Source organism: Schistocerca piceifrons, chromosome 4 (assembly GCF_021461385.2).
Source record: "Schistocerca piceifrons isolate TAMUIC-IGC-003096 chromosome 4, iqSchPice1.1, whole genome shotgun sequence".
Taxonomy (NCBI): domain Eukaryota; kingdom Metazoa; phylum Arthropoda; class Insecta; order Orthoptera; family Acrididae; genus Schistocerca; species Schistocerca piceifrons.
This window is the reverse complement of record NC_060141.1, coordinates 17,614,565-17,635,416: the sequence shown is the minus strand read 5'-3', so window position 1 is coordinate 17,635,416 and position 20,852 is coordinate 17,614,565. Positions and strand designations below refer to the sequence as shown.

Sequence of the window (20,852 nt, the reverse complement as noted above, 5' to 3'; positions counted from 1 at the left end):
CTTTGAAGAGCTTACACACAGGGGGTCTATCAGTGTAGCTTGACGTCTGCATGTTATCGAAACCTCCTTGTACACTATGTATTGCTGTTCTGGAAGAGCCCAGCTGGGTGGAAATTACTGTTTTCAATCAAAACGGGACAACACCTCGTGTCGCTCCCACAGTGAAAGACCTGCTTAATGCTGCCTTCCACGAACGTGTTATCTCTCGAGGTGTTTTACAGACTGATGGCCTGCAGGATCACTTTATCTGAACCCCTGTCTTTTGGCTCTGAGGATGTCTAAAAGCACACGTTTACGAGGGACACATTCAGTCCATACCTGATCTGAAGGCCAGTATACAGGAACACGCTGCTCACATTCCACCGCCACTGCTACGAGCAGCTGTTCATCACGTCGTTTTACGGATGCAGCATCTCGTCGACGTCTCCAGTGATCATAATGAACAGATTTTGTAAGTGTCAGTGAATAAAATCAGCACTGTTCCTTTATTACTGGCCACGTCCCTTTGCTAATACATTACGGATGGGAATGTCCTTCTCCCTTTCATTATCACCAGACTGAACTTTTCTGCGCACATCTCGTTTCTAATACTCTACATATGGAAATGCCTTTCTTGCACTCGCAGGGCTTATTTGCACCTGGTGACCAAAACTGGAACCGGTTTTTTATTTCAGCGTAAATCGGTTCCACATTAACGTATTAGTATATCTACCAAGTTCCGCCGCCATACGGTAATTACAGCTGAAACTAGACTTACGTAAGTAGCTGCTTTTTAATTATAACAACACGGTACTTGGAGGTACTACCAACCTACAAAACATACGACTTGTAAGGTTGCTCAGTACACTGTCCTCACTTACCAATAAAAACATCTATATATATATGGTTGTACAGGTTGGTGGGATTGCATGAGTGGAAGTGGATGCGTGGATGTATTTGTGTCGCCGACCGGAGTGGCCGTGCGGTTCTAGGCGCTTCAGTCCGAAACCGCGTGACCGCTACGGTCGCAGGTTCGAATCCTGCCTCGGGCATGGATGTGTGTGATGTCCTTAGGTTAGTTAGGTTTAAGTGGTTCTACGTTCTAGGGGACTTATGACCTCAGCAGTTGAGTCCCATAGCGCTCAGAGCCATTTGAACCATTTTTTTTTTTTTTTTGTATTTGTGTCTTTCATTCCTTTTTTTTTTTTTGAGCTTAAAGTCAAAAATAAAATCAACATTTCACCAGTTATATTCGTAATTTATCGGCAAATAACTTCAGAAATGGTGGTGCATCTCCGTACATAACGGTGTCAAAAGATAAATACACCAACAGTAGTTTCTTTGGAAATGAACTAATGTGTATCCATGTGCGCTCGTTTAATTGCCAAAATTAATCTTTAGGCAAAGATAAAGATTGTCTCAGCGGGGCCGTCTCAAAGGCGCTGTAAAGCTGTCAGTGGCGAAAACTACCTGTTCATCTCGAAGTGCCTCACATATCGGTGTTGACGTCCCGCAGTGGCCGTGACGTAGCAGCTCTGACGCAATGGCTCTCGGACGGCACCTCTCACAGACGTGCCAGCAGAAGGAACGGCAGGTATTTACGAAGCGCGCCGGGGATGGCCAAACCGCACGCAGACGCGCATCTCGTATCACCTCCTGCCCTTGAACCGGCCGACACCGCCTGGAGCCAGCTCCTTAAGGTCGCCGTGTCGACAAGGCGTACTGCGGGTAGCGGCTAGAATACCATGTAGGCATCCTCACGTACACTTCTCTGCGATAGGACTAGTCTAAGTTGGACTTTTAGTTGGGCTCGGATCAAAGGCTTTTTTTTCGTGGGAATCTAGGGTGCGACGGGTGGTGGGGGAGAGGCGTACCCTCCTCCCCCCCCCCTCCCCAAATTTTTACCGGCCAACTGATTCCACTGCGGCAGTTTTAGAGTCATTGACACAATGAGTACGGTCAGAAGTGCGTAAATAACAAGATCATGCAATGTCAGTTAGAGGCGACTTTACCCTACCGAGTATAGATGACGGCACGGTAGCTCAGCGTGTTCGGTCAGAGAGCTGCCTGCTCTCTGGAATAAAAAAAAACTGAGTCAGAGGTTCAACAACGAGCTTCAACGGATGTCCTGTGACGTCCGCTACGACCAAATACAACGAACAACAACGAAAAAACTAAAAAAAGTATAGAAGGGGACAACTATGGAGTCACTGCAGAGCTTACAAAGAGACAACCCTGCGAAGTTCTTTTGAACATGTTTCCCAAAAACTGTCTTGAGTACTTAGTTTGTCATCCCACACGGAATGGAAATATCTTAGATCTCGTAGCTCCAAACGGACCTGGCCGAATCGATGGTGTCAGTACAGAGACTCGGATTAGTGACCCTGATGTCATTATAGTGACTTTGGTTCCTAAAGTTAATAAATCAATCAAGAAGGCTATGAGACTATTTCTGCAAGAAAGACCAGATAGTTGTTAGCATGTAACTTAGAGAATGAACTCACCTCATTTAATTCCAGTAATGGACGTAGAGGATTTATGGGCAAAGTTTAAACGGGTTGCAACTCATACCCTCGAGAAGTAGGTGCGGATTAAGTGGATTAAGGACGCAAAAAAGCCACCGTGATTTAACAACGAATTTCAAAAAACGCCAAGGAAGCAAACGCTGTTGCACTCTCGGTTCAAAAGAGAGCGGGCAAATACGACAGGTAAAAGTTAATAGAAATCCGTGAGTCTGTAAAAACATAGAGACGCAAAGCATACCTGAACCACCTCCGTCCTACACTGAAGAGCGAAAGAATCAGGTGCACTGGTACACCTGCCTAATAACGTGTATGGCCCCCGAGAGCAGGCAGAAGTGCCCGCAACACGACGTGGCACGGACTCGACTAATGTCCGAAGTAGCGCTGGAGGGAACTGACACCATGAATCATGCAGGGCTGTCCACAAATCCACAGAAGTACGAGGTGGTGGACATCTCTTGTAGACAGCATGTTACAAGGCATCTCAGATATCCTCAATAATGTTCATGTATGGTGAGTTTGGTGGCCAACGGAAGTGTTTAAGCTCAGAGGAGTGTTCTTGGAGTCACTCTGTAGCAATTCTGGACGTGTGGGGTGTCGCATTGTCCTGCTGGAATTGCCCAAGTTCATCGGAATGCACAATGGACATGAATGGTTGCAAGTGATCAGACAGGATGCTTACGTACGTGACGCAAGTCGGAAGTTGAATTTAGACGTCCCATATCACTCCAACTGCACACGCCCCACATCATTACAGAGCCTCCACCAGCTTGAACAGTCCTCTGCTGACACACAGGGTCCATGGATTCATGAGGTTGGCTCCACACCCATACACGTCCATCCGCTCGATACAATTTGAAACGAGACTCGTCCGAGCAGGCAACATGTTTCCAGTCGTCAACAATCCAATGTATCTCTTGACGGGGCCCAGGCGAGGCGTAAAGCTTTGTCTTGCAGTCATCAAGGATACACGAGTGGGCTTACGGCTCCGAAAGCCCTTATCGTTGATGTTTCGTTGAATGGTTCGCACGCTGACACTTTTTGATGGCCCAGCTTTGAAATCTGCACCCGTTTGCGGAAGAGTTGCACTTTTGTCACGTTGAACGATTCTCTTCAGTCGTCATTGGTCCCGTTCTTGCAGGATGTTTTTCCGGCCGCAACGATGTCGGAGATTTGGTGTTTTGCCGGATTCCTGATATTCGCAGTACACTGGTGAAATGGTTGTTAGGGAAAATCACCTCTTCATCGCTACCTCGGAGATGCTGTGCCCCATCGCTCGTGAACCGACTATAACACCACGTTCAAACTCTCTTAAATCTCGATGACTCGCCGTTGTAGCAGCAGTAACCAATCTAACAAATGCGCCAGACACTTGTTGTCTTATATAGGCGTTGCCTACCGCAGCGCCGTATTCTGCCTGTTTACATATCTCTGTATTTGAATACGCATGCCTGTACCAGTTCCTTTGGCACTTCAGTGCATAAAATGATGTTATTAACTAACAACATTCTGTAGTTCGTTAGAGTAGGAGTTCGGTGTAATTGAAACATACTGTACATATAAATCTATATTATTGTCTCCTTTGTGTGCTCCACTCGCAGTATTATTCTTTCCATTGGGAAATGTAATGTGTTGTATGCTTTATAACATTTCGTGACTTTTTGCCCATCATTTATTGCACTCGTTCTCATAAACTGTCTCTTTAGACTGCTGTAGTCTCCTTTTGCGAGCTTTACTGTGTACAGAATTTAACTAACTAGCGAATCACTTAATGCCTGTTTAAAGATTAATGTTGTTGTTTGAATAGGGCGCTTGCCCGTGCTTGTAAGCGTTCTTTGCTAACTTACCTTATCACAAAAATTTTATTTCCTTAAGGAAAGTTTAATAGAAGTGTTGTTGTTATAAACTGTGAATGTTGTTTATGTGGCCCGGGCCTCCCGCTCAACAGCAACTGCCTGATTAGGGTGACCACCACAAAATGGTAGCAGCCCCTTTCAACCAGTTAAGGAAGGAAGGGGCGAGTTTTCAATGGGGTGAAACACAGCAGGCCTCCTATGACGCCATTAAGAGAGCGTTAAGTAATCCACCTGTATTGGCTATTCCTGATTTTGAACAAGCCTTTATTGTGCAAAGCGATGCGTCGAATTCAGGTGTAGCGGCCGTACTTTTACAAGAACATAATGGCGAACGTCGTCCTGTGGCCTATGCTTCAAGAGTCTTGTCCCCTGCGGAACTTACGTACTCTGTTTACGAATGGGAGGCTCTCGCGTAATGTTTGCTCTCGAAAGGTTTAAAGTTTACTTGGAGCACCGACATTTTCAACTCGAGACCGACAATCAGGCCTTGAGTTGGGTGCTCGCTAGGCCCAGGAAGACGGGACGTATCGCTAGGTGGGCCGTAAGATTTTCTGCTTTTCGCTTTTCGATGAAGCATATTCGCGGAGCGGACAATCAAGTCGCTGACGCCCTCAGTTGGATGTTTCACGAACAGTAGGTTGAGCGGGAACCATGTCAGGGATTTTCGGAACTCGAACTGTTTCCGTAGTTTTATAAAATCCTTTGCAGATCCAAATCAGGGCCGAACGACTCGATTCGGGTAATGTGGCCGAGTCCAGTTCCCACACTACAAGCCAGGTTCGGTCTTGCAAACGTGTCAGACACACCACAACCTCTGCGTCGTGCCCCGGCCTGCTCAACCACGCTCCCCCTGAATCTCCCACGCCGCGCGGCTCTCCGGCTGTCCCTCTCCAGCGCCGAAAGCCACGTCAAGCGGCCGAGCCGAAAGATCACACCATGCCGACCCGATCGATCAATCGATGCGAGCCGGCACGGCTCAACCTCCCCCACATATTTATGTGTCCACCAAATGCTGAGCTCGTTTGAATTTAAAATTAGGATAACTTAAAGAACATGTAGAGCTTCTGTGCAACTTTTTGCGTATTTGAGATGTTGGACAAGAAAGGATTTAACTAAATTCATCAGTTTCTGACAGACGACATAAGCCAAACCAGCTTGTTCTTGAAACGATAGATGATAAAAAAACACGGTATCACAGTGTAGATTTACAATAAATAACCCTCTACAGTATGTAACCTCCCCCTCACTTATCGACCTTAATGACAGTGAAAAATTAAACCGCGTTTACCTAATGGAAATTTGGGAAAAGCAATCGTCACCGAAGTTAATTTGTCGGTAAAGAGGGAGGAAAGGGTTACATCTAAATGAAAGGAAAAATGCAAATGAAACTGGTGGAAATTAATTTTGAAAAGGGGTAAAGTTAATAAAGAAAGTAAATGTGCGACCGTTACGTTAACAATTAACTAACGGTAATTAGATATTTGAGATTTGGGGGAAATTACGGTCGCCAGTCCTATGGACAATTACTATAATAACTGAAAAAGAAAGCTTATTGCACATATAATTAGCACTAGAAGCGTGGCAACTGAAGGTTGACACGTGTAGTGTGAAAACTGAAAGTTTGTCAGAAGTAATAAATTTCGCTACACTCTGACTTAATTTAGCAAAAGAATTAATAAAACCGGAAAATCGAAAGTTAATCAAGTGACTGAAGTTAATAGTGAGCTTTCTTTCTGAAGCATATCGAAATTCAGTAAAAATACGGTTAGTCTTGGACTACCTCAACAATCATTTCAAAAGCTACTTGAATCTACGCAATTTAGAAATAAGAGATTTAATTTTGAACTTGAATTAAATGATTCTGAACAATTAACAACAGTAAAATTTCGTACGTACCAAGCTGAGCTGTAGTCACAGGTAAGCTAAAATATGGTAACAAAACTCGCACTCATAATTTGTGCTTGTGTAATCTAAATATTGTAGCCAGCTATGAATACTTTAACTGAACTTTGAAATTAAAGCAGTGAAATAGAATAATATTGCTTTAATGCTGGCGTTTGAATTTCAACGACACTCGGGTTCATTCCGGAAAAGGAAGGGACCCTGCTTGGTAATGCAATTGGGACAATGAGCAACAAAGGTTCATGCTACGTTACTGTAAGTTTGTGATTTGAACAGTTTTAAAAGCTGAGGTCTGCCATACAGTTCTAAAACATTACGTGCTTCCAGTCTTCCTTGTTGGTTGATTGAAGGTTTGAAGCCGTCGATCGAGGAGGTGGCGTCAGTCACTCATTGTCGGCCGTCGCTGTTGCAGAAGCTGGATGTTGGCGCGCCTTCTTCTCGACACGGTCACCAGGCGAAACGGGCTCTTGATGTGCGCCAGCTAATGCTTCCCGTCCGCGACACCGTGTCAGAAACTATCATCGCAAATCGAGCGCAATTACATGCTGCCAAACCCCGAAAGCGCGGCAACTCGCGGAAGCGTCACACAACACACCTGCTCCACTGCACCACCCCAGCCAGACTCCCCCTCTGCCCGCGCTCCACGCGACAGAGTTAACACTACCAAAGATCCTCAACACTTTGGTTCTCCACACGACCTATCGATGTATTCGTTCGATAGCATAGTTTTCCCTAGGCCAGACCCAGCGTATAGATACAAATAATATTCACAAAACAAACCAACATAAATGCATATATATATATATATATATATATATATATATATATATATAAACAGTAAAGCAATTACAGTATATAAAGAGACAGAAATGTCATATCTTGAGGTAACAAAACAAGGAAAAAAAATTATAGTACAATAGATGGAACTAGAAGGATATGCATTTCCGGCGTTACAAGTATACTGCTCTAAACAAATGTAAACTACTGAGAGTCACTCCTGCTCCACGAGGAAGTCGTTCAGTCAGGCCTGTACGGCGTCTGCCATTAGACCGCCGGAAGGTGAGCGGGGCTGCCCCTCTGCCTCGGCTTGGCTACTGCGCAAACCAGGAAGGGTCAGTTTCCTGTTGCCTGTGCCCCAGGCGACAGGGTTTTGGCCATCCTTGACATTACGGGTGATGGTCGTGAGATACTATGCTAACTTACAGGCCAGTAAATTTCCCGTAATAGTGTGCCTGTTCTGGTACCCGGTGTAAGTAAGTTTTTGAAAAGACGCGGAGCGATTGGTGTTATTAGCGCTAGAGGAAAATGAGGAATGAAACAGCCCGCATTCCGCTCCTCAGCCTGATTGGCGCGAAGCCGTCAGTATAAAAACAACGCTAGTGGAGCTGTAAGAAGCTCACAAAGTCGTGGGTTGGTTCCCAGCCCCCGAGGGGCAGGGAGGGGGTTCGGGGGGGGGGGGGGGGGATTAGGTGAGAAGAAAGAACTATTGGGGTAGAGGTTATAACACTAACGTGAACGTGCCTTGGAACACGCTAATGTTACCCTCTGAGAGGATTTCGAAGTACGACCGCGCGTGTGTATAATGGACAAGGGTATTGGACTATAATTTCGAATTTGGTGAAATTAATAGAAAAACCAAACGGGCTTTAATCTTGGAAAAATCATAAATGAATGAAAAAATGAAGGGTCGCCAGCCCAATTAGACACATTAATTTGTAAATATATATTTGAGAAAATGGAATATTGGTTATTGAAGTTGCTTTTGTTGAGATTTCCTTTTGAATAGCAAACAGGATACAAACTGAGACAGTGCACTCTGTTCTGTGGAATATTGGTTATTGAAGTTGCTTTTGTTGAGATTTCCTTTTGAATAGCAAACATGATACAAACTGACACAGTGCACTCTGTTCTGTGTGTAGCAGCAGTTACCAGTAACACACACACCAGTAAATTATGGGGAGCAAATTTGCACCTAGCTCATACTAACGACAGCCATACTCAAGAGCGTTACTTATTCAAATACCGAAATGTCACTGCATGAAGTGCAGAACTAAATTTGGACATGAGGGGCTTGTATCTTGACTGATATGAAAAACACTAATAAAAATGAATAACAACAGAAATACACTGTTTAAGCTCCTCTACCTATAGTAGTTTTCCTCAGTAACAGTAATAGCTCAATTTTTCCTAATAGGTGGAGAATATGATGGGGACCCATAAACTAGTATAGTTTCACTAGTCAAAGATCTTTGATTATTGCAATATCAAAGACAAACTGTAAAAGCTAATCGTTCACTTTAATTACTTTGCAAAACAATAAGATACAACACTGGGCTTAATTAACGTAAAAAAGGAACCTTTCATGATGGGTACTAAAACATCTTTTTTTTTAAAATGTTCATAATTTTACTTCTAACAGTAGTGCCGTAAATCTGTTCATTGAAGATTTATATGTACTTGAACTTTAATTACCTGTGAATCAAGTATTCCTTGCAATAATATTTACACAATCTTGCACAGTAATCCTACAAAACTATATTTTATGATAAACTAAGGATACTTTAGCAAAAGCCTATCGAACTTCACTTTTGTGGTTTTAGCTTTATAATAATTAAGGTTTTACACTTTCATATTAATAGATCTTTGAATTTTGTACTTAAACTTCCTACCTTAACAATTTCACTTGGAGTAGTTCATTAACAAAGCATCCAAATGTTACTCTTAGTTTAACTTTTAGCTCTCCTTTTACTTTAGACAAAAAGTCACTTTTAAACACATGAATGCAAGAATTGTCCATTTAAATCAGGACAGTAGGTTTTAGTAGCACTTTGGTGAGGATCCTGCGTAGTTTCGTGATCAGGAAATAATGGTTCTGTACACGAATTTATCTTTAATGTGATTATTATTGAAACAACACACAAAGTAGCTGGTCCATGTCCATATACGTTACTTAACTGAATGTATGAAGTTTATGAAGCAGTGGCGAAGATTGGTGGCAGGCGACATTGCGGCTAACTGTACTCACGGCTCTTGATGTGCGAATGCTCTATAAAATCTCTTCTTGGCGTCGGATTTTCAACACATTAGAGCCATTCTATTATTCAATACCAAATAATAGCCAGATCCACGTCCGAGGCAAATCCCTCCTAGTGCAGCTTCCAATTGCCTCTCTTAACACCATCGAGGTGTACCGTGCTAAGGCTAGCCACATACTGCACGCCGTTCACAAAAAGAAGCTGCTCAGTTCTACCGCCAAACCCACCTTCTACATTGAGCCATGCCACTTTCGTTGCGGAGGGACTTCCCTACAGCGTTTACATGTTACGAATGCAATTGCCCTAACATGGACTACCTTTCAATAAACATTTTCTTTTCATAAACATATTCATATCATAATAATTTAAAATTTCATCATAATCTTTTGCTTTTTTCATACATACATCACAAAACTCTAATTTTCTTGCCATACATCAAGAACTTTAAACAACACAGAATACACACTTCATAAGTTGCAGATACACAGGTACATAAAATAAACCTACTCCTAATCGATATAAGTGTTACAAGGTGATAGATAATTGCATGTGAAATCGGGAGTGATTGATCCTCAGTGATGGATAACGTAATTTTGCCTAGAGAAATTTAAAAATGCGTTCTCAGTGGCGAGCATGGAGTTAGATTTAGTTGTTTTTTCATTGCTCGTACGGGGGGTGTTGGAATTCAGTAAGAGAGGACGTGGTCAGTCGGCGGAACCCTTATATCAGAACGTGGAGCGATTAACTAGATGGAGTTGAAGTTCAATGAAAGAAGCGGACTTCGTGAGCTATAAATAAGACAATAATTCCGTCGTGTGAAAATTTGAAATGCGATGATTTTGTATAAGTTTCTTGCCCTTCGATTTTGAATGTTTAGCCAGTTTTGTTTTTGGAAGGAGATTATATGTTGTACTTGCAAGAAAACAGCTGGTAACTGGGCAGTAACTATCTGTCGTTAAATCTTTTCCCATTTACCGTTCGAAATGGTTCTTCCGTACGTGGTCAAGTTGCTATAGAGCATCTTTTAGTGATACACAGGGTGTAACAAAAATATACGGCATAAATTGCAGGACACATTTCTCACATGTAGACGAGGAAACTACGTTAAGTGAACATGCGTCTGCAAACGCTTTGATCCCCTGTTACAACTCATTTTCTCCAACTGATTAATCATGGGAAACACACACGAACAGAACGCGCCTGCATACGGCATGCAACTATTTCGCACAGGAGATGTTCAGTGTGTCCTCCGTGGGCATTGATACACGCATCAGCCCGACGTGGCAGTGAATCTCGGATGAGTTGATGTTGCTCTCGACTATTGCGTATGGTTTCGCAGCCTTCCATGACAAGTGCGCGGAGACTCTGAACACCTTGTATTGGGGTTCCATACACAAGAACTTGCTCAAATAAAAGTCCATTGGGTCTCGGTCCGGAGAGCGAGGTGGCCAGGCAGTTGGTCAATCTCTACCCATCCACCTGTCACCGAATCTGTTATTTACGGGCCGATGGATATCGACACCGAAATGACGAGGTGCTCCGTCGTGCATGAAACACGTCTTTTGTCGCACAGGTAAAGGCACTTCTGCTAACGGATCAGGTAGAATCCTCTCAACGGAACTATGATAACTTTGTCCGTAGCGCCTGGATGGATGGAAGTCGGTTCCTACCCAGCAGTCACCAATAATGTCGGCCCAAAGAGTGAATCTTTGTTGACTATTTGCTTCAATAGTTGCGTGAGGACTGACATCTGCACACACATGCCGACAGTCAAAATTTCCCATGATCAATGTGTTGGAAAAAATGAGTTGTAACATGGAAACAAAGAGTTCACAGACCCATGTTAGTATAACACAAATACTTCGCCTACGTGTGAGGAATGCGTCCTGCAATTTGTGTCGTACATTTTTGTTACAGCCTGTAGAAGAAGTGAAAATTTTACACCTGTGCCGCTCCTCAAAGCGAGTCTGGTGAATCTTATTTAGAGTGATTTAATATTGTAACAGTGCAGAGAATTCATGTAAGTCAGCGAATAAGTATTTTCGAGTAAATTTGCGGCGTAGTACGGCGCGTAATTTGCCTCGCGTGCCGCACATCACCAAGAGAGAGTGCATTCTAGCCTAAGAGTGTGTGGATTCTGCCCATAGAGAGCGTGGGTTCTGGCCTAAGAGGGCGTGGATTCTGACCATAGAGAGCGCGGGTTCTGGCCTAAGAGGGTGTGGATTCTGACCATAGAGAGCGCGGGTTCTGGCCTAAGAGGGCGTGGATTCTGACCGCGGCAGCGACTGAGCGTTCTCGCGCCTAGTCTTGCGTGGAAGAAATTTGGAAATGTGTGGTAAGGTCTTATGGGACCAAACTGCTGAGGTCTTCGGTCCCTTAGTCTAACTTAAATTACGCTAAGGACAACACACACACACACACACACCCATGCCCGAGGGAGGCCTCGAACCTCCGATGGGAGTGGGGGGGGGGGGGGGGGGGGAGCCGCGGCTTACGTGGAAGAGACAAAAGGGCCGTTTCCAGCCCGTGCGCAATAACGCTGAAGAACAGTCTGGACCACATTTCAGTAAAATACTATAGGAGTATTATCAGGTCTCAAACCATTATCCCTTCCAATGTTCACTGACTGAATGTGGCACCTCGTTTTGGATAAGTGCACATTGTTAAAGAGCACGCAGGGGTGAATATCAGCACGGATGGTGTTGTGGTTGGCAGGAGAGCCAACACCGTGTTACTAGAGGAGACCGAAATGCACGCGTTTTAGCTCACGCAGGCTGGCGTGAGGTCTGGAACAGGACAAGGAAATTAGAATTTAGAAAAACGGACGTAGCTGGTGGAATACTTAACTTTAATCCATTAATGATGAACGTCGTTCTTGACGGTACATGATTCACAATATCAATAGTAACTGATAATGGCGCCTTGCTAGGTCGTAGCAATTGACGTAGCTGAAGGCTATGCTAAACTGTCGTCTCGGCAAATGAGAGCGTATTTTATCAGTGAACCATCGCTAGCAAAGTCGGCTGTACAACTGGGGCGAGTGCTAGGAAGTCTCTCTAGACTACACCTGCCGTGTGGCGGCGCTCGGTCTGCAATCACTGATAGTGGCGACACGCGGGTCCGACGTATACTAACGGACCGCGGCCGATTTAAAGGCTACCACCTAGCAAGTGTGATGTCTGGCGGTGACACCACAGATGGTACAGAAAGAAGTCAGAGATATCTGGACAACAGCCTGCATGAAGTTCGTGCACTGACACCGCAGTTCGATTCTACTGTCCTTTTCTGGTAATATGGTGTGTGATTGTACAATTCCCCGGAGGTATGACACCTGCGATGTAAGAAAGTGGAAGTACTCAAAGTACACAACCTTTTGGTGTCTGAGACAGTGGTAACAATACCAGCTAGCAGCGTTTACTTTTTGCACAAGATCCTGAATGTCGTATTTCCAAAGTGTCCGCTTCTGTAGATGAGTGGTCAGGGTAAATGGCTGCCATGCAGAGGACGCGGTTACAATTTGCCGAGTAGTTTGTTCTCGGTGGGAGGACTGGTAAGGGGCGCAGTCAGCCTCGTGGTGCCACTGGACAGCTACCTGAGCGAGCGGTAGCGGGCTCACGGTCTGGAAAGTTCGCAAACCGGACTGGAAAGCAGTGTGCTGACCACGCGCACCTCTGTACCGCGTCCGCAGACACCACAAGACGGGCTGTGACACGGCGACCTTCTGACACCCCTTGAGCCTTCAGGAACTGACGAGAAGCTCATTATACTTCCCAAATGACATTTCATCTGTCTTCAACCATAAGGATAAAAAATTTTATTTCACTGAGTACACCATTACTTTGTCACAGTAAAACTTCGCTTCTGGCAGGATTTCTTGACATAAACTGAATTCTGTGTATTTTGTCGCAGTTACGTGTCCGTCTAATGATGTACATCAGAAGGCTTCAACTCATTGTATCAGTTATCAGGGTTTCCTCCCATGCCGTGCATATATGGAGGTGAATGAAGACTCTGTATCTCCATTTACGTGGGTACTCTGCAAATAACATTTAAGTGCCTTGCAAAGGGTTCATCGAACCATCTTCGCAATAATTCTCTATTATTCCAACCTTGAAAAGCACGTGGAGAAAACGAACACCTGTATCTTTCCGTGCGAGGTCTGATTTCACTTGTTTTATTAAAATGATCGTTTCTCCCTATGTACGTCGGTGTCAGCAAAATGTTTCCGCATTCGGAGGAGAAAGCTGGTGACTGAAATTTCGTGAGAAGATTCCGCCGCAACGATAAACGTCTTTGTTTTAATGATGTCCATCCCAAATCTGTATCATACCCGTGACAATCTCTCCGCTATTTCGGAATACTACAAAACTTGCTGCTCTTATTTGAACTTTCTCGACGTACTCCGTTAATCCTATCTGGTAAGGATCCAAGACCGCGCAGCAGTACTCCAAAAGCGGACGGACAAGAGCAGCGTAGGCAGTGTCTTTGTTCGCCTTCCTCACAAACTTTTTCTATGTCTTCTTCCCAATCTAAGTTATTTGTAATTATAATTCTTAGGTGTTTAGTTGAAATTACGGCCTTCAGATTTGATTGATTCATCGTGTAACCGAAGCTTAACGGATTCTTTTTAGCATTCATGTGGATGACCTCACAGTTTTAGTTATTTACGTTCTATTGACAATTTTCGCACCATACGGATATTTTTTCTAATTCGTCTTCCAATTTGTTTTGATCTTCCGATGCCTGATGATTCTCTAAACGCCTCTTTGCGTGTTGTAACGAATCTAACATTCTCCTCACCATTCCCGTGGAAAGAGACATACGGGGGTGTAGTCAGTTCATAGAGTCATCATTTAAAGTCGATTCTTCAAACTGTAAGTAGACTTACTAGGGACGTTTTACGTCTATGTTCAAGAGTCTGCCAGTTCAGTTTCTCTGAGACGCTCCCCCACGGGGCAAACAAACCCGTGACCATTCACGGTGCCCTTCTCTGTGTACGTTCGCTATACCCTGTTAGTCCTATTTGGTATGGGTCCCACACATTTGAGCAGTTTTCTAGCATCGGTCACAGAACCGATTTTTAAGGACTCTCCTTTGTAGACTGATTGCGTTTCCCCAGTATTCTACCAATAAACCGACATCTGCCACTTGCCTTACCCACTTTGAGCCTATGTGATCGCTCCATTTCATATCCCTACAAAGCGTTTCACCCAGGTGTTTGTATGAGTCGGCCGATTCCAGTTGTGACTCAGTGATATTGTAGCCGCTCTGTGAAGCACACAGTTTCAAGTTTCTGAATATTTAAAGCGAGTTGACGTTCTTTGCACCTCTTTGAAATCTTATCAAGATCTGACAATATTTATGCACTTTCTTTCAAACACTATTATAGACAACTGCATCATATGCAAAAAGTATGAGGCCACTATAAATATTATCCGCGATGTCGTTGACATAGAACATGAACGGCAAGGGACACAACGCACTTCCCTTGAGCAAATCCGAAGTTACTTTTACATCTTCCAGAACGCGTGATCAGCAAATAAGGGAATTATAAATATCCTGAAAAACAAGAACTCATGTGGTGTTGATGGAGTCTCTAACAGAATTTTGTTGTTCTAATTTAGTGATATATGTAATGCTTCGCTGGCACAGGGAATTTTTCCAGACACATTGAAATACGCAATTGTCAGACCTCTTCATAAGAAAGGGGACAAGAGTGACTTAAATAATTATAGACCATCTCACTGCTGACTTCATTTTCTAAAATATACATTTAAGTGAAAATAATTTACTCAACGTGTCACAGTTCAGATTCCGGAATGGTTACTCGATACAGAATGCTACCTACACATTTACCCATGAAATAGTACAAGCCCTAAATAACAAATTATCACCAGTTGGTATTTTTTGTGATCTTTCCAAAATATCTGCTTGTGTCGATCATGTTACACTTAGTAAAACTCAGTTTTCATGGAATAAACGGCTATACACACAGCTGGTTTGAATCAGACTTAACGAAAAAAAGCAAAAAGTTGTGCAGAATAGCACAATGTTGGGAGGGTGGTAAATTCTAGTGAACGGGGAGTTATCACTAAGAGAGTCCCACAGGTTTCAATTTAGGGTCCTCTGCTGTTCCTTATTCATGCGAATTACTTCTCACTTAATTTTCAGCAAGCGGAACTAGTACTTTTTGCAGTTGACATGAGTGTTATAATAAATCCCATTCCAGAAAAAGGAGCTGAAGATATTGTTAAGGATGTCTTTCAAAGAACTATTAAGTGGGTCTAAGAAAATGGACTCTCCCTTAATTTTGAAAAAAACTCCCTATATCCAGTTCTGTACACCGAATAGAGTTATACCGACAATTGATGTAGCATATGAACAGGGCTCAGGTAACAGGGTAGATTTCTCCAAATTTTTGGGTGTTCACATTGATGACAACTTAAAATGGAAGAAGCATATTACTGAGTTTCTCAAACAGTTAAGTTCAGCTTCTTTCACTCTTTGTATAATCGCTAGTCTTGGTAATAAACGGATCAGCCTCCTAACGTACTTTGCATATTTCCACTCAATAATGTATTATGAAATAGTTTTCTGGGGTAACTCACCACTTAGACATAAAGTATTGATTGCACAATAGAGAGCAGTGAGAATAATTAGTGGTGTTCACCCAAGGATGTCATGTATGCACCTATTCAAGGAGGAGGAGGATATTAGTGTTTAACGTCCCGTCGACAACGAGGTCATTAGAGACGGAGCGCAAGCTCGGGTGAGGGAAGGATGGGGAAGGAAATCAGCCGTGCCCTTTCAAAGGAACCATCCCGGCATTTGCCTGAAGCGATTTAGGGAAATCACGGAAAACCTAAATCAGCATGGCCGGAGACGGGATTGAACCGTCGTCCTCCCGAATGCGAGTCCAGTGTGCTAACCACTGCGCCACCTCGCTCGGTGCCCTATTCAAGGAGTTAGGTATTTTAACTGCACCATCAGAGTACATATATTCGCTAACGAAATTTGTTATAAATAATCCATCTCAATTGGCGAAGAACAGTGATGTTCATAGGTACAACACTAGAGGGAAAAATGACCTCTTCCATCCCCTATTGAAGCTGTCAGTTGCTCAAAAAGGAGTACATTATTCAGCAACGAAAATCTTCGATCATTTGTCCAACAACATAGTCTGGCAGGTAGCAGATCAAGTTTTAAATCTAGCTTAAAATCATTTCTTTTGGACACCACCTTCTATTCCATGGACGTTTCTGTTTCAGAACTGGTAAAAAAAATTGTACCTCTAAATGTAGTTGCATGTGTAGAACTAAAAATTTCAGTATTTTTACTAGCACTATTCATGTGTGTGTATATATATCTTGTAATCTGACTCGTTCCACTTCATATCGATAAAATAATCTTGAAAGTGATCTACGGAACATGACATAACTAAACTAAACTAAATAGAAAACTTTTGAATTACTTACCTTGTTTACTGTTAAGAAACGCAAGGACTAATAACAGAACTAGGTGGCCGTTCCAGTTTACAGCTCTCCATCAGATTCAATTGTCTTCCTGATTGTTTTATAGATATGAAGCGAAACAATGTTCATCTTTTCCCAAATTCCGTTATGTTCGAGATTAGGCAAACGTGTTACCTAATCCACTCAACAAGACACTGTTGTTAACCCACAAGTTTATACACTCCGCAACTTTTCATTTAGCTCTTTAAGGGTCTTACGCACAACACAATAAATTGCATTTAATATTGACGCTCCTTTCCTAAAGCCGAATCGCAAGTCTTTTTTTGCGTTAGAGGGTCTGTGAGAAGTAGAGAAAGGACTTGAGTCTCCAGGGTGCAGTACAAACCCAGGAGCAGGTAGGCCTAGCAACAGTTGTGTTGGGAAGGAACCCAAACTCCCACTTCTATCTACCCTCGATTTGTTGGGAAAATACGTGTTTAAAGTCGAAGGAAGCCATAAAACATCGTCATAAATCATACTAAATGCTTTCCCTGAAGATTGTTTTGAACAATTGCTTCAGGAGTCCACTCCAAAAGTAAATTGTAGCAAAAAATAATACTTGTCGTCTTAGCATTCTTAACTTCTTAGCAACAAACAATCATGAACAAATAGGGGCCATCACGACGGATACAGAAACTGGTGACAAGGTCGTTGTAGAGAGACTGAATACCACAACACGCAAATCCACCTACAATAAACGCAAAATGTATCTACTTAATAAAACCAGATAACAATTCAGTTGACGTCTTCCTGAGAGACGGTCTCCATTCCTTCTAAACTAACTGTGAACGCGCAGAACAGGTATGATTTAAACTCAAAGAAATAGTGTCTACAACAATTGAGATATTTAAACCAAATAAGTTAAACTGATCCTCCATAGCACGCAACAAAAGCAGAACGGTGTTGCAAAAACAACGAAAAAAGCATACCAAGTTTAAAAGAAACCCAAAACCTCCAACACTGGCGCTGTTTTGATGAAGCTCGTAACTTGGTTTAGACTTGCATGTCGGATGTTTCCTACAACGAAAGTCACTTTCGAAATCTGGCAGAAAATCCAAAGAGGTTATAGTCGTACGTAAAGTGCACCAGTTGCAAGACCTAATGATTGCCTTCACTGCACGATAGCGATGGTAATGTTATCAATGACAGTGCCATTGAGGCAGAGTAACTAAAACAGTTTCCGAAATTCCTTTCTCAAATGTCTCAGAGTTTAAATCGAGAATAGCTGGGAACATGAGTAACTGAGAAGTAAATATCGTAGGTGTAGTGAAAAAGCTTGACAAATGAAGTCTTCCAGTCTATTTTCTGTACCAGCTGGGTTCCTTTCAGATAGAGCACACCGAACACATTTGGTCATAAATGGGTGAAGCTGAAAGTAAACTGCAGTGGCGCAAGCTGCAGGCAAATGCGGGTCTTGAGCCTTACAAAATACACACATCAAAAAAAGTTTGCAGCACCTCAGTTCCGAGAGTTCCGGAACCTGTACAGGAAACTGGAATAGAGATGAATATAAACATCATTTCCGCCTTTTTTATTGCTCATTAAAACCACACATTGCTTGTTGTACAATCATACAGCGAGGCCTTCCGATGTGGTGGTCCAGATTGCTGTACACACCGGTACCTCTAATACCCATTAGCACGTCCTATTGCACTGATGCTTGCCTGTATTCGTCGTGGTATGCTATCCGCAAGTTCAAGGCACTGTTGGTCCAGATTATCCCACTCCTCAACGGCCATTCGGCGTTGATCCCTCAGTGGTTGGTGGGTCACGTCGTCCATAAGCAGCCCTTTTCAATCTATCCAAGGCATGATCGATAGAGTTCATGTCTGGAGAACATGCGGGCCGCTCTAGTCGAGCGATGTCGTTATCCTGAAGGGAGTCATTCACAAGATCACGATGGGGGCCGAATTGTCGTCCATGAAGACGAATGCCTTGCAAATATTCTGCCGATATGGTTGGATTATCGGTCGGAGGATGGCATTCACGTATCCCACAGCCGTTACGGCGCGTTCCATGACCACCAGCCGCATAGGTCACCGCACATAACGCCACCCCAAAACAATAGGGAACCTCCACCCTGCTGCACTCGCTGGACAGTGGCCTAAGGCGTTCAGCCTGACCAGGTGGCCTCGAAACACGTCTCCGACGATTGTCTGGTTGAGGGCAAATGCGACACTGATCGGCGAAGAGAACGTGATGCAAATCCTCAGAGGTCCATTCGGCATGTTGCTGGGCCCATCTGTGCCGCGCTGCATGGTGTCGTGGACCTCGCCATGGACGTCGGGAGTGAAGTTGCGCATCATGCAGTATATTGCGCACAGTTTGAGTCGTAACACGACGTCCTGTGGCTGCACGAAAAGCATTATTCAACATGGTGGCGTTGCTGTCAGGGTACCTCCGAACCATAATTCGTAGGTAGCGGTCATCCACTGCAGTAGTAGCCCTTGGGTGGTTTAAGGAGGCATGTCATCGACAGTTCCTGTCTCTATGTATCTCCTCCATGTCCGAACAACATAGCTTTGGTTCACGCCGAGACGCCTAGACACTTCCCTTCCTGAGAGCACTTCCTGGCACAAAGTAACAATGCAGACGCAATCGAAGCGCGGTATTGACCGTCTACGCATGGTTGAATTACAGACAACACGAGCCGTGTACCTCCTTCCTGGTGGAATGACTGGAACTGATTGGCTGTTGCACCCCCTCTATCTAATTGGCGCTGCTCTCGCATGGTTGTTTACATCTTTGGATGGGTTTACTGACATCTGTGAACAGTCAAAGGGACTTGTCTGTGATACAATATCCACAGTCAACGTCTGTGATCAGGAGCTGAGGGAACCGGGGTGATGCAAAACTTTTTTTGATGTGTGTGTAACACAACCACTGCAGTGTTGCTAGAAAACCCAAACTGAAGGGGTGTGGAAGCAGTCGACACAGCAGTATCCAAGCGGTGGATGCCATAACCATTAGCCAGCCGCGGTGGTCTAGCGGTTCCAGGCGCGCAGTCCGGAACCGCGCGACTGCTACGGTCGCAGGTTCGAATCCTGTCTCGGGCATGGATGTGTGTGATGTCCTTAGGTTAGTTAGGTTTAAGTAGTTCTAAGTTCTAGGGGACTGATGACCTCAGAAGTTAAGTCCCATAGTGCTCAGAGCCATTTGAACCATTTTTGAACCATAACCATTTCCACACCCGCGGTCTCAGAAATGTTGACTATACGTGCAGCAAAGCGTAGCAAAGGCCAAACAAGCGCATCTCGGAAGCCTGTGAACATCTGGCCAGTTTTTACTAATGTCACAGCTCTATAACCACGGGGCTGTGTCGCTTGGCTTCCGTCTGGAATGCTGTTCGTGGAGCACAGTTCGACTCTGCGACAGGGCAGTCCTCTCTGAGAACTAAGGACCTGGAGCCAGCGCCGCAGTGGATCAGCACCGGCCATGGGAAGCGGCTCGCCGGACATCGACTCGGGAGCAGTGGGGTCAGCGCCGTTACGTCACCAACCTGCCGCCTTCTGGACGGCCGTGCCACACACAGTGCAAGCGGTCCGAGGCTGCAGCTGGCCGAGGCCAGCCGGAGCTGGAACCGCAGCTGATGGAGGCAGCTGCGTCACACGCCACTGCCTGGCAGACGCCGTCGGCATTTCGGGACAACACGGAGGGGGCTGCTGAATGCCGCTGCCAAGCTACCACTAGAGTGCTGCAACGCTCAGTGTTTGACCGGTCAAGGCTCGCCTGCCGACGGGGGGACAGAGCCGCTCGTGTCCGGCCCCACACGACTCTGCTCGGTCACGTACTCGCCCCATGTCTGTTGTCCGGATTCCGGACACGCGGATAACCGAGCATGACCGGTCACCGCTGACGTCTCACCTCACCTCGCCACGGCTCGCTGCACTGTACTGTACAAGTCCAACGCCTCTGTCTGTCTCTCTCTCTCTCTCTCTCTCTCTCTCTCTCTCTCAACAACACACACACACACACACACACACACACACACGCACACACACACAATGTATTTATCTCTCTCTCTCTCTCTTATTACAAAAGTAACGT

At 44.4% G+C, this 20,852-nt stretch overlaps 1 protein-coding gene across 1 annotated transcript in view; it reads right to left on the bottom strand.

Annotated features, from left to right (window-relative positions):
* LOC124795545 (serine protease persephone-like) overlaps positions 1-20,443 on the bottom strand; it is an 86,896-nt gene extending 66,453 nt beyond the window's left edge. Inside the window, exon 1 of the mRNA XM_047259618.1 lies at positions 20,305-20,443. Within this exon, the coding sequence (XP_047115574.1) occupies positions 20,305-20,443 (139 nt within the window). The remainder of the gene's footprint in view (positions 1-20,304) is intronic.
* Positions 20,444-20,852: the final 409 nt, after the last annotated feature.